The sequence below is a fragment of the Bubalus bubalis genome, chromosome 7 (assembly GCF_019923935.1).
Source record: "Bubalus bubalis isolate 160015118507 breed Murrah chromosome 7, NDDB_SH_1, whole genome shotgun sequence".
Classification (NCBI taxonomy): Eukaryota; Metazoa; Chordata; class Mammalia; order Artiodactyla; family Bovidae; genus Bubalus; species Bubalus bubalis.
The window spans coordinates 71475060-71487945 of record NC_059163.1 but is presented as its reverse complement, the minus strand read 5'-3'; the positions used below and the strand labels follow the sequence as shown (position 1 = coordinate 71487945).

At 36.7% G+C, this 12886-nt stretch overlaps 1 protein-coding gene across 7 annotated transcripts in view; it reads left to right on the top strand.

The window, feature by feature from the left end:
- RBPJ (recombination signal binding protein for immunoglobulin kappa J region) overlaps positions 1 to 12568 on the top strand; it is a 241798-nt gene extending 229230 nt beyond the window's left edge. For all 7 annotated transcript variants that reach the window (XM_025290222.3, XM_025290224.3, XM_044946025.2 and 4 more), the window contains 6 exons: positions 674 to 811; positions 965 to 1077; positions 5940 to 6080; positions 7347 to 7502; positions 7861 to 7964; positions 8139 to 12568. In XM_025290222.3, the coding sequence (XP_025146007.1) occupies positions 674 to 811; positions 965 to 1077; positions 5940 to 6080; positions 7347 to 7502; positions 7861 to 7964; positions 8139 to 8454 (968 nt within the window). In that variant the 3' untranslated portion in view covers positions 8455 to 12568. The remainder of the gene's footprint in view (positions 1 to 673; positions 812 to 964; positions 1078 to 5939; positions 6081 to 7346; positions 7503 to 7860; positions 7965 to 8138) is intronic.
- Positions 12569 to 12886: the final 318 nt, after the last annotated feature.

The window sequence follows — 12886 nt, the reverse complement described above, 5'->3', positions numbered from 1 at the left end:
GAGTATTTTTCCTGCTTATATAGATGTGGTTGGTTTTACAAGAAATTTCACGCAATGCTATACTTTAAGGTATTTAGAAGGAAGCAAAATCTCTAAAGTCACAGTATCCAGAGGCAATTGCCATCATCTTTGGTAAACAACCTTCTAGACCCCTCTCTTTGAATATATTCCATGGGATTATATATGAGCACGTGAAGACATATGTTATCACATGAAAATGTGTATGTTTACCTAATGAAACCACAGTGTAGTTTGCTTTGCATTCAGTGATATATCAGGGAGATGTTTTCTCATCAGTGCATTTAAATACACATTATTCAATTAGGTCAATGATACTATGTTTTATTTAATCAATTTCCTATTGACACCTATTATTTTAAAAGTAACTTCCTTTAAAAAACAACACTTTTAAATATACAGCACTCGTTAAAAATCATTTTTATGGGCATATTATATATCTGTAGCTTAACATTATTAATAAAAGAGTTACCCTGACTTCTGGGGGAGTATTATCTATATTTTCTTGGAGGGTTTGAAATAAGTGTTAGCAGAATCCATTAATTATTATAGTAAAGAATAGTCATAACTTACCAGGTACTGGTCCCTTCTTGCTCTTTACTGTTACCCCACCCCCACCCCACCAATCATGTAAATAGCTGTTTTTTCTTTGCAGTCTGCATTGCCTCAGGAACAAAGGTGGCTCTGTTTAATAGACTCCGATCCCAAACAGTTAGCACCAGATACTTGCATGTAGAAGGTGGTAATTTCCATGCCAGTTCTCAGCAGTGGGGAGCATTTTACATTCATCTCTGTGAGTATAAAAATATGCATTTGGTTTTTTTAGTGTGAAATTAAATTTCTTTAAATAATAAGACTTACAGATATATTTAGTTTTGCCATTTTTATAAGCAGATTAATAAATTTTAAAGATGATAATTTGATCTCTGTTTCCATCGCACTGCAGTGGATGATGATGAATCAGAAGGAGAAGAATTCACAGTCCGCGATGGATACATCCATTATGGACAAACAGTCAAACTTGTGTGTTCAGTTACTGGCATGGCACTCCCAAGATTGGTATGGCTTTAATGACCTCATGACTGTTTATAATAAATTTTGACAGCTTTCCCCTTTTTTGGGTTGTTTATCTGGACGATAGAGGGCACTCTAAAGTTACATTATGATTTATTTTCTTAACTAATGTAGGTTCATTAGTCATTCTTTGTGGTGCTTGCTGCATCCTGCCACAGGCCCAAGTTTTCAAAAGCATAGAAATTGTACATTTCTTTAAAAATATAAGCATAGTTTTTTTTAGTTTACTCTCGTGCAAAAAGAGACAGTGTTTGGGCTTTTTGAAGTAGTAAAAAACTGCTTTTCTTAGCAGAATGAAGCAAAAGCCTCTTATACATTCTGCATCATATTCCCCCTTGTTTTCTGAAACAACACAATTTAGTTGTATTAAAGATGGAAGGAGTTTATGAGTAAGTTCAATTCAAGGTCAGCTTGGGGGAGAGGCTGAGCAAATGGAAGAACTTTAGTATTACTTTCCTGAATATGCTTTGTATCTCTTTGATGAAATATTTCATTGGCTGATATTTTCTGATATTATCTATAATTCTCTAAGTTAATGCATCAGCTTGTGGTTTTTGTTACATTTTTCTGTGTTGTGATTGTACGAGGTGATTTTATTTCCCATTTCAACTTAAAGTCAAAATATGTGAAACATAGTAATATAAATTTACAAAACCTTGAACCTAAGATAGATTATAAAAGGGAGAAAGGTAGGGAAAGAAGGTTGCATAAATTAGGAAGACACAAACCAAAAAACAGACTGAATAAATTTGACTAAAGTTCTCTTCTTATTTATTCTGTGTCACTATATTCCAAGGATAATGTTTATTTGCTTTGGCATTAAATGCTTGTACTTTGGAGGCACAATTCAGAGGCTTATGTTTCTGACCAGCAACAACTTATATATAGGCCACTGAAAAGACTGACTCAAATCTAAAAATGGTGTTTTCACTTAGTTTCATGTAAAGTACCAGTCTACCTTGCTTGAAAGTCATCTTTAATTGAATATTTTTACATTCAAAACTGTGTGGCTCTCATTATAAAAATGTTGAAATAAAAAAACCTGATCCAGAGAATGCCTTAGGAAAAGTTGCAGTATCATTGTTAACATTGTTAACAGTAAATACTTCTTTCTAGAGATCATGTGACTGAGGCATTAGTTTCTTCAGAATCATAGCTAGGCTTTATTATGGTCTACACTACTTCCTGCCTTCCTTTCCATCCACTTACATACAGTTTTCAATGAAAACATGTTTTTCAGAGGAAGCATTATATAGTTTTCATATGCTTTTAAGAAGGATAACACTGCCTTAATATCTAAAGTTTGCATTTTATGTGTCCTAGAATATTAGCATTATTAGAGATCCTTGCTTGAAGAACACTATCCCCCCACGACCAATTTCAGTGGGGTAAAGGTCTTAGTGAGAAGTCCTGGTTTGGGTACTTTGAGAACAGGCACAATCTATGTAGCCAACTAATAAGAAACACCAGTTAGCATTTGTCTCACGTCCTCAAGTCTGTTAGATACCCCAGAAATTTGGGACATCTAACATCTGTTAGATAAACTAATCAGCAGCATAAATTTAGCTTGGGCATTTACAAGGTATAGTGCTAAGAGTATGAATAAGGTATGTTTTCTGTCCTTAAGGGCTGCATCCCAGTTACCTAAGAAGTATAGTAAACACTGTACCAGTAATGTACAGAGCCAGCATAGAGGAGAGAGAGCTGGTGGGAGTAACTCCTGGTGTTAGAATTCATCACTTTCTCATCACACATAGCTAATTATAACATTCACACTACCTGGCTTCTCAGATTTCTTTGCTCTTCTTAATAGTTACAAATTATCACAGCAAGTTTTTCATACCAAATAGTAGGGAGCATCTTTGGTTTGTTTATTGGTGAGACCTGGTCACTCAGCAGTGTCTATGTCCAGAGAGCTATTGTGAGAAATAAAATTGAACCAAACATGACCCATGTTCTCAATATGCTCATTATTATTAAGTAGTGGAGAAACAGTAGGTTATAGGAATAAAAGCTGTTATAGGCAGATCTTGATTCTTATGTGGTGAAGTCATAAATGAGTGTGGTAGACTTATAGGAAGTTTTAGGCTTACTTCATTCAAAATTCACTATTTGTCTAAAATTCAAGCATTGTTAAATTTAAACAGTTATAAGGCTAGAGTTGAATGGAAACATTTTACTTGAGTTTATTAGTCTCACAGAATATATTAGAAAATATAATTGCTAAAAGTGTACTGTCTCCCTTTAAACTCGAAAATTAGTGGTGATATAAGTAGAGTGACAAATATTCAGATATTACTTGAGTGACAAGTATTCAGATAATACTTTGCTCCACAATGGACATTCTTAATAACTCACAGAATTTTGAAGGGTTAAATGAATTGATATTTGTAAAAGTGCTCAGAACAGTGCTATAAATATTATGCAGTACTATTGGGTTTTTATTACTTGATTCACACACCTAACTTATATTCCATGATCATTTTTTTTCACCTAAGCCACAACTATTAAAAACCAACATTCTTCATATTTACGTGTTTTTAGCTCTGCAGAAACAGAAACTGGGTGTGGAACGTTTCAGGCTGACAGAATGAGAGCAGAAGAACTTAGGACAGAAATGTGTGAGGACTAGCAAGGAAGCCATTGTAGCGAGAGCTGAGGGAACAGTGGAGAGGGCAGGTGCCAGGAAGTGATGCTGCAGAGTAAGCCATGGGCAGCATCTTGTCAAATCCCTCTCTCTGTCTAGGGCAAAACTTTCTGTTACCTATGTACAGTAGGAGCCCACTGGAGGCTCTCAAACAGAGAATGATGGCTGGTTTATGTTTGGAAGAATAATTCTGGCTGCTTTGTGAATAAGAGCACAGGGAGATATAGCGGTGGAAGCAAAGAGAAAGATGACTTGGCTTATGTCATAATTCAGGCAAAAAGCTGATGATGATACTTAGACCAAGATGGTACTGGAAAAGGGATGAAAGGTGACTGATTTATTTGAAAGTAGACCTAACAGAATTTGTTGACAGATGGTGTGTAAGAAAAAGTAAGGAGTCAAAGATGACTCCACGGTTTTAGGATTGAGTGAACATGGTGTCATTTATTGAGCTTAGGAAGAAAAAAAAATTATATTTTTGATTGAGATGGCTATTAATAAGCATTTTAAGTGGAACTGTTGAATAGGTAGTTAAATATACAAGTTGAGTGCTTGAGAAATGCTATGACTGGAGAAAAATTTAGGAATTGCCAGCCTCTAGAGCTTAGATGGTAAAGAATCTGCCTGCAATGAAGGGGACCCAGGTTCGATCCCTGGATCGGAAAGATCCTCTGGAGAAGGGAAGGGCAATCTACTCCAGTATTCTTGCCTGGAGATTCCCATGGATAGAGGAGCCTGGCGGGCCACAGTTCATGGGGTTGCAAAGAGTCGGACACGACTGAGTGACTAACACTACTACTGCTAACCTCTAAAGAGAATAGAAGGTCTGTAGAGTATGGGAAGAGGGAAAGAGATCTGGGGACTCAGCTCTGGAGCACTGAAGGCAGTTAGAGCAGGTGTATTTCCAAAGGAAGAATGTGTGGGTCAGATGCTTCTGAGAAAGCTAAGGTGAGGACAGAGAGGTGCTCATGGGATTCATCTGTCTTGAAGTCCTTAAGGACCTCACCAAGAGCAAGTTTGAAACACAAAGTTGGAGAGATTTCGGGAGATGAGATGGTGAGGAAGAGGAGTTTTGCTATAAAGGGAAACAGAGAAATGGGGCAGTGAGAGGGAAGGAGAAAAAGGGGTTTCTTCTTTTTTTTTAATGTCAGTGACTGGAGACTTTGTTTATTGATTTGCCACACCACTTGGTATGCAGGATCTTAGCTCCCCAACCAGGGATAGAACCCATGCCTCCTGCTTTGGGAGCATGGAGTCTTAACCACTAGACCACCAGGAAAGTCCCAAGGAAGGGGTTTCTTTATTTCTGATTTAAAGATGAGAAGTAGTTCCAACATGTTTGTATGCTGTTGAGCGTAATCTTCACAGTCCTCAAACACTTAGTGATTACCTTCCATGTGATAAGTAACACTGAAGGTTTGAATAGTATTATCTTTCAGATATCCTATGTGTTTTGTGGAATATTTATAGTGTAAGGTCATACTATATAATGGAAAGAGTTCAAGCTGGGCAGGCAGCCAGCCTTGGAATCATACTTTGGTTCTTCAGCTACTGACCGGGTGAATTTGAGGAGCTTAACCTGACCTCTGAGCCTGTTTCCTAATCTGCAGAATGATGCCTATTTTATGTTAAAACAAAGCAACAGCATGTAAGTGTGATAGTAGACTTAGGTACTAACTAGCATACCCATAGTGACCTTTAGAGATAATTTTCCCTTTGATGTTGGAATGTTTGTCATTGTGTGTTATTGGAGAGGCCATCTGAACTTGCTACTCAAAATACAATTCATAGACCAGCAGGATGAACATCAGCTGGAAATTAGCCAGAAGTGCAAAATATCAGGTCCTCTCTATGATTTGCAGGCTCAGAACAGATATATGTTTAACAGGAACCCCATATGATTTGTACAGATGTCAAAATTTGAAAAGCACAGATTTAGAAAGCAAGTGCCTGCCTGCCCTGTTGTTTTTAGGAGTTGGTGGGAGAAGGTAACATCTCTGCATTCTTAACATGCTTGCAATTTAAAAGTATTTTTATGCCTAACTTTATTGTTTGTAAATGGTGTTATGTATGTAGATATGTGACCGGTATCTGTGATGTATTATTTCATGGCAGATTCTTGCCGTGGACTCTTAACAGTGTAGGAAATGAAGACTCTCCATATGTGATGACCTTTCCTTTTTTAATTGTTGAAATGCAGATAATTAGGAAGGTTGATAAGCAGACCGCGTTACTGGATGCCGATGATCCTGTGTCACAGCTCCACAAATGTGCGTTTTACCTTAAGGATACAGAAAGAATGTACTTGTGCCTTTCTCAAGAAAGAATAATCCAGTTTCAGGTATGTTTCTAAATTGCTGGTAAAATCTAAAATGTGCAAACTGTTAGGTTAGCAGCATTCAGAAACATGAAACTTTCATTTAAAAAATGTTAATAGTATCCAAATACATGAATCTGTGTTCAGGTATTTATCCCGATTTCAAGGGTCCTTAGCCCACATGTTCTTCAGACATGGTAGTCATTCTACCTCAAAGAACTCAAAACTATGAGAATGTTCTAAGAGAAACAGTTAACATCTAATTCTGAGGGATGAAAAGTTCTTCAGAGTATCCAAAAGTAGATGTTGGGTGTTCAGAGAGTCACCTGAAATATGTGCAGATAACACTGTATATAGTGGTGCATGCATATTTTGGAGGAGGGTTTCATAATTCTCATCAGATTTATATATTGGGGTCTTCTAAGATGGCAATAATGACATGTTAAAAGCTAATTAGTCAAAATCTAATTTTTAACTATATTGACTCAGAAGACCTTCATGAGGACATTTATGACATGAACAAATGATTTAATAGAATAGTTACACTTCCACATGAAACTCATTTGTGGACATCTGGAGACTTTTTCCAGAGAGATGGCCACGCACAGCTGGTCTCCTCAGCCCAGCACTGATGGTCTGGCCTAGGTGTTTTGAGGTAGGGATAGGGGATTGCTGTTCACATCTTGGTTCCTTCCTGCTGAAAGTACAGAAGTTTCTATAGTTCTCTAAGGAGGAGGGAACTCCCCTTCTCTCTTTCTTGTTGTTGTTGTTTAGTCACTCAGCTGTTTTTGACTCTTTGTGACCCCATGGGCATAGCCTGCCAGGCTCTTCTGTCCATGACATTTCCCAGGCAAGAATACTGGAGTGGGTTGCCATTTCCTTCTCCAGGGGATCTTCCAAGCCCAGGGATTCAACCATGTCTCCTGCATTGGCAGGTGGAGTCTATACTATTGAGCCACCAGGGAAGCCCTCCTCTCTCTTAGGGATCTCTGAAGCATTTTAAGCAGCTAATTATATCACATATACTGATCTTTTGTAATTTTACTTAAATGGTTGTTCTGAAAGGTATTATTAATTTTTTGTATGTCACAAAGTAGTTCATATTAAAATAAAACTAGCCTTATGTGAGGTTTCCATATTAATATTCTATTTTTAATTAGGGGTTGGAAAAGTATGGTGCCTGGGAAGTTTGTAAATTTGTACTAATTCTCTTCATGAGTGTTACTTTGTTAAAATTGTCTTATATAATACCACAATGTATATAATTTATAACCATTCTTTTTTTCTAAGGCCACTCCATGCCCAAAAGAACCAAATAAAGAGATGATAAATGATGGAGCTTCCTGGACAATCATTAGTACGGATAAGGCAGAGTATACATTTTATGAGGGGATGGGCCCTGTCCTTGCCCCAGTCACACCTGTGCCTGTCGTAGAAAGTCTTCAGGTGAGACCTCTTACAAGTTGACTTCAGCTTTTTGCAGCTGTTCATCTATGACATGGCGTAATTTTACTTCACAATAAATTTGATTTTTCTTCAAATCCTGTGCTTTGGAGGGTTTTTTACACAGTGAAGAAGAAGAAAATCAGAGGAGCACACATAATTTTAGCAAGAAAATTTAAATGTAAATCAGCTTGTATATCGAGTTTTAGTTCACTTTGTCTTTATAATCATGTTATTTAAAGGAAGTATTTTAATTATCTTTTTTTTTTGCACATGATAGTTGAGTGAAAAACTCATCTGTATACTTTAATGAAAAATGAAAAGTTTCCTCAATGTTGTTTTGATTTTCTGTGAATTGCAGTTGAATGGCGGTGGGGACGTAGCAATGCTTGAACTTACAGGACAGAATTTCACTCCAAATTTACGAGTGTGGTTTGGGGATGTAGAAGCTGAAACTATGTACAGGTACTTAATACAATTTTTTACATTATCCAGAGTTTTTGATGGGGGTGGGTATGTGAGACTCTTTCCCAAGAGTCCTGTATTAAGAGGTTGATGGTCCTGTATTAAGCAACCTTGTTTTTAAGTTTCAGTTATAAAATTTGCCATGCTTTTAAGTGATTTCTATTTCCTCCTCAGATGTGGAGAGAGTATGCTCTGTGTTGTCCCAGACATTTCTGCATTCCGAGAAGGCTGGAGATGGGTCCGGCAGCCAGTCCAGGTTCCAGTAACTTTGGTCCGTAATGATGGAATCATTTATTCCACCAGCCTTACCTTTACCTATACCCCAGAACCAGGGCCACGGCCACATTGCAGTGCAGCGGGAGCAATCCTTCGAGCCAACTCAAGCCAAGTGCCCCCTAATGAATCAAACACAAACAGCGAGGGAAGTTACACAAACGTCAGCACAAATTCAACCAATGTCACATCATCTACAGCGACAGTTGTGTCCTAACTACCGTCTTTTTGCTAGGACTTACACTGACTTGAGTGCGGCAAAATGTTGACAAAAAAAAAAAAAAAAAGAAAAAAATGAACAATCTTTTGTGGTTTCTTGGGAAAACTTTTCATACCAGGTTATACTATTCAAAAACCCCATTACCTGCAAGTGCTGATTTGAAGTGCAGAAGCCACAGTAAAACAAAACAAACAAACAAAAAAACATCTAAATGTACAAACTTCTGGAAATCGATTTTTTTCAGCTGTTATTTTTGTTTGGTTGGTTTTTGTTTGATTTTGTTTAAATGGGTGAGAAATAGAGATGTGGCTGGAGTAAAAGTTAATCAAAGTGAAGTCCTCAGTCATGTCCGACTCTTTGCGACCCCATGGACTGTAGCCTACCAGGCTCCTCTGTCCATGGGATTTTCCAGGCAATAGTACTGGAGTGGATTGTCATTTCCTTCTCCAGGGGATCTTCCCGACCCAGGGATCGAACCCGGGTCTCCCGCATTGTAGACAGACGCTTTATACCGTCTGAGCCACCAGGGAAGTCCTCAAAAAAAATGTTAATCAAACTAGAAGACAAAAATCTAACATAGTTTTTATGGACCAAGGAACTTGTATAAGCTTTAGTAAAAGGTACATTTTCACCATACCTTTTTTATATCACTTATATAATACACCTTTGTTACCAAATAGGTTGTTCTCCTCCCCACCCACTTTGAGCTTTTGCTCTTAAGTACATTCAGGTTCCAAGCCTGACCATGCTTGTTTAATCTAATTACCATACTCTTCCAGGTCTTTTCTGGTCCAAGGCTGGAACTGTTCTTTTTATTTTATTATTTTTTTAAAAGCTGAAGTCATATGACTTTTCTTGAATGGAAGGTGTTTTGATTTCAGCAAGTCAAATCTTGTAAAGGCCTGCATTCATATTTCTTTTAAGATTATATGAAGTCTGTGCAAAAGCTTTAAAAAAAAATGCCTCTGCCTTGCCTGCAATACATTCAATGTACTTAGTCTCTATTCTCAAATACCGTTGATAGTTATTTCTCTGTGTTACTTTTTTTTTTTTAATGTATTTATAGTGGTAATCTAAGAGGTTCTAACATTTACCTGAAATTAAATGTGGCCATTTAGTCATTAATGAGTTAATGGCATGGAACATGTTGGTTTTTACAGTGTTCCCTCCCCTTTTCCTGTGCAGAAATGTATCTACTCAGTCAACATTTGTTCAGGTTTCCTCCCCCTCCTTATCTTGTACATAACTTGTATTATGTGTAAGTTAAACATTTTATTTTGAACTTGGAATATTCCCAGTGATTTCATTCAGCAGGGTGTTTTTCTGCCTTGTTGGCATAAGATAACAAAGAAGTATCATGCTAAGTATTTGCTACCAGTTGGTAGATGGTGCCCTTATTGTATAATGAGGAAAAAAATCTCAGCAAAAGCATGGTTTTATTTACTTTTTTTTGGTGGGGGGGTAGCCTAGGTCAAAACATCACTGTAACCTTGAAATAGGATGCTCTTACTAGATGACCAACTAAAATAGCTGGAAGACAATACTTTAGAAAAGGATAGTTGTAAAATGATAAAAATGCAAATGTAATTCATCTTTCCATTTCTCTCCCTTTTTTTGGTCTTCTTTTCCCCAACACTGAGTGTCTTCGCAAATGTCACCCACTCAGAAAACATTTCTTCTCCATTTAAGATTTGGTTGCATTCCGGGTTGTGTGCTCCCTATCTGTGCTGGACTCACCTCTTTTACATTGGTTTTGTTCCTGCACTTTGGTTATACCTTTGTTTGGTTTCTTAGAAATTGCGGCAGACTCATTGGGCTACATTTAGTACAGGATCTATGTGTGTAATGTTACAGGACATGGTCTAGTAATACAATCATCTTTCTTCGAGTAAAAACTACCTCTAGATTGTGGTAAGCTTTTACTGTCCCATAAAACAGAAGCCACAAGTACCTTAAGGATGCAAAACTGTAACTTCCTGCATATCTTTCCGTACAGAAATTGTCTTTTTGGTGTCCTGGGCTATTTTGAAAAGTTTCCACCTGTAGGCTTTTTAAAACATCATCATTAGTAGCTTCCCCCCATTCCCACCCCACAGCTTTGATAAATCTTCATTACTCATTCTTTTGCTCAGACTATGCCATTGTAAATATAGTTCCTAACATCTTGAAATCACTTTTTCCTCGGTTTTCAAGGGCGAAGTCATTTGTAAAACACGTAGTTAAAGTTATTGTGGTCTTTTCTTTACTGCAAGCCTTTTTAATTAATACAGGCTGCATTATGCTATATATAGCCTTTCTCTCTTTAAGTCTGCTCCCGTCACTAGCTTCTCTTGTAAGCTAATCCTGCCTCATACTTTAAATCTGTTTCAGTGACCAAGGGCAGAATTCTTTGTGGCCTTATCTTTCTTTGTTTTAACTGTTTACTGGCTTTTTCTTGCAAACTTGCTTATTTCTGAGTAGTATTTATTCTGCTCTCTGTTGAGTCTGGAAGTAGCCTTCACACAGTGCTTTTTGTTCAGAGCGCAGAAATGTTTTCAGTGCTGCTGAAATGGGCCACAGGTTTCCTCCACTTCCCAAGTTTGTTCTTTAGTTACCAATTTATATTAAATTAACTGATAACAAATAAGATGCTTTTGAAGCACAAACTATTCCTACCCAGCATTGCAACTCAAATATTTTTTTTCAAGTTTATGACTTCATTAAAATGAACTTTTGCTTTTTTACTGTTTAAGTCTAATTTTGGCTCTGTTTATTTTAATAAGATAATTGAAATATTAGACTGTAAACCCTTTTCGTTGTTGGTTCTTTTTTTCAGATTTAAGAGTATACTCCTACAGGCCCCACCCCCACCCCCTGCCACTGCTTTATGCCATTCTACATACCACAAACTGAAATGATTTGTCTGTTATGGCTTATCGTTTATCTGTAGTTCTTTCGTCAGCTGCTTAAAAATTTTTTTGTGAATTATTTTCAGTGTATAATTGACAGGAGCCTCGTCCTCCAGTTATAGTGTTGTAGAACGTGGCCCTTCCTCCAGTTGTGGCATTATTAGAGATGCTGATCATTTTCCCTCATAAAGGCCCTCAGAATGGTAACCACTTCACTTAAAGTATAGTACGTTCAAGTTTTTTTTTTTTTTAAGTCATGTATTAGAAGTATATCCTATGCTTTTATGATTCTATGCAGTTTCTGAAAATATGCATAGAAGCTGTCTCTTATCTAATATATTAATTGATTACATAGATTGAGAAGGCAAACAAAAAGCTATAAATATAAAATGCCCTTTTTATTTTGAACGGTTTCAGAGTTGAACACTAGTATAATCTGCTGCTGACTTTTCTTAAACCACGACAAGTAAAGATACCCGTATGTGCGTTATTAACTGGTAAAATATTTGTCACTCTTACTGCACAGACTTATGTGCGATAATAACTGGTTAGGTTTTTTGTTTTTGTTTTTTTTTTAAACGAAACTAGTACTGTCTGTGCCCTCACAGGAAATTGTCAACAGTTTTTAAGAACTAAACTATTCATGTTTAATCAGATAATCCATGCGGGGGTGGGGGTGGTGGGGTTCTTTTTTGAATCAAAATGTTATTCAATTATTAACTAAGTTACTTACTTTTGATTTCAAAAGCAGCTGTATTTCTGATGAATACTGAACAAATGTGTGTAATTTTCTGTGCCAGACTTTTGACTTTGTTTTCAAGCACTGTAACGTGGGATGGATGGTTAGAAACAATAATATATTAGGGTTTCTATTTAACCCTTTCAGGACTGAACTGTATTTTCTTTTATTAATTTTTCCCTGTGTTGTGATAAATGTTTGCCAGCATTCAGTACTGTGTTGGTCCAGATGTAGGTTTATATGCTCATTTTTAGCTTATTTCTTGTACCTTGCAGCATGCTCTACGCATTCAGTCCTTAAGGGGTTTATTTTACAAACTGTGCGCCTGTAAGGTTTATTAGCAATAAGATAGAAAATTGAGCAAGTTTATACCATAATTTTGTAGAAAAAAGAATCTGCTCAGTTCCATATTTCATCCATGAGAAACCTGCAATATGGGCAGTTTCAAGAAATAAATAAAAAGGAAATGTAAACCATTGTAAAAGTGTTCTGTTGGACGTGCCTGATACATGTATTATCATCACTGATTTCAGAATACTTAAAGTTTGTCTGTTTATAGTTTTACCTTGCTGTCTAAGCTTCATGACATCAAAGTAATAACTGTACTGATTTTATTTTTCTTTTTTTCATTTTTAACTAGATAGTGCTTTAAAAAGAAAGGGTTTTTTTTGAGAGGGTTTGTTTGTTTTTTTAATCCTTGTAAATGGGGAAATAGACTTTGGACAACTCGAGTTGTCTCCTAATTCAGGAACATTTTGAACTAATCTCAACATGATTGGCGAGCATTATTTAATGACAGCTT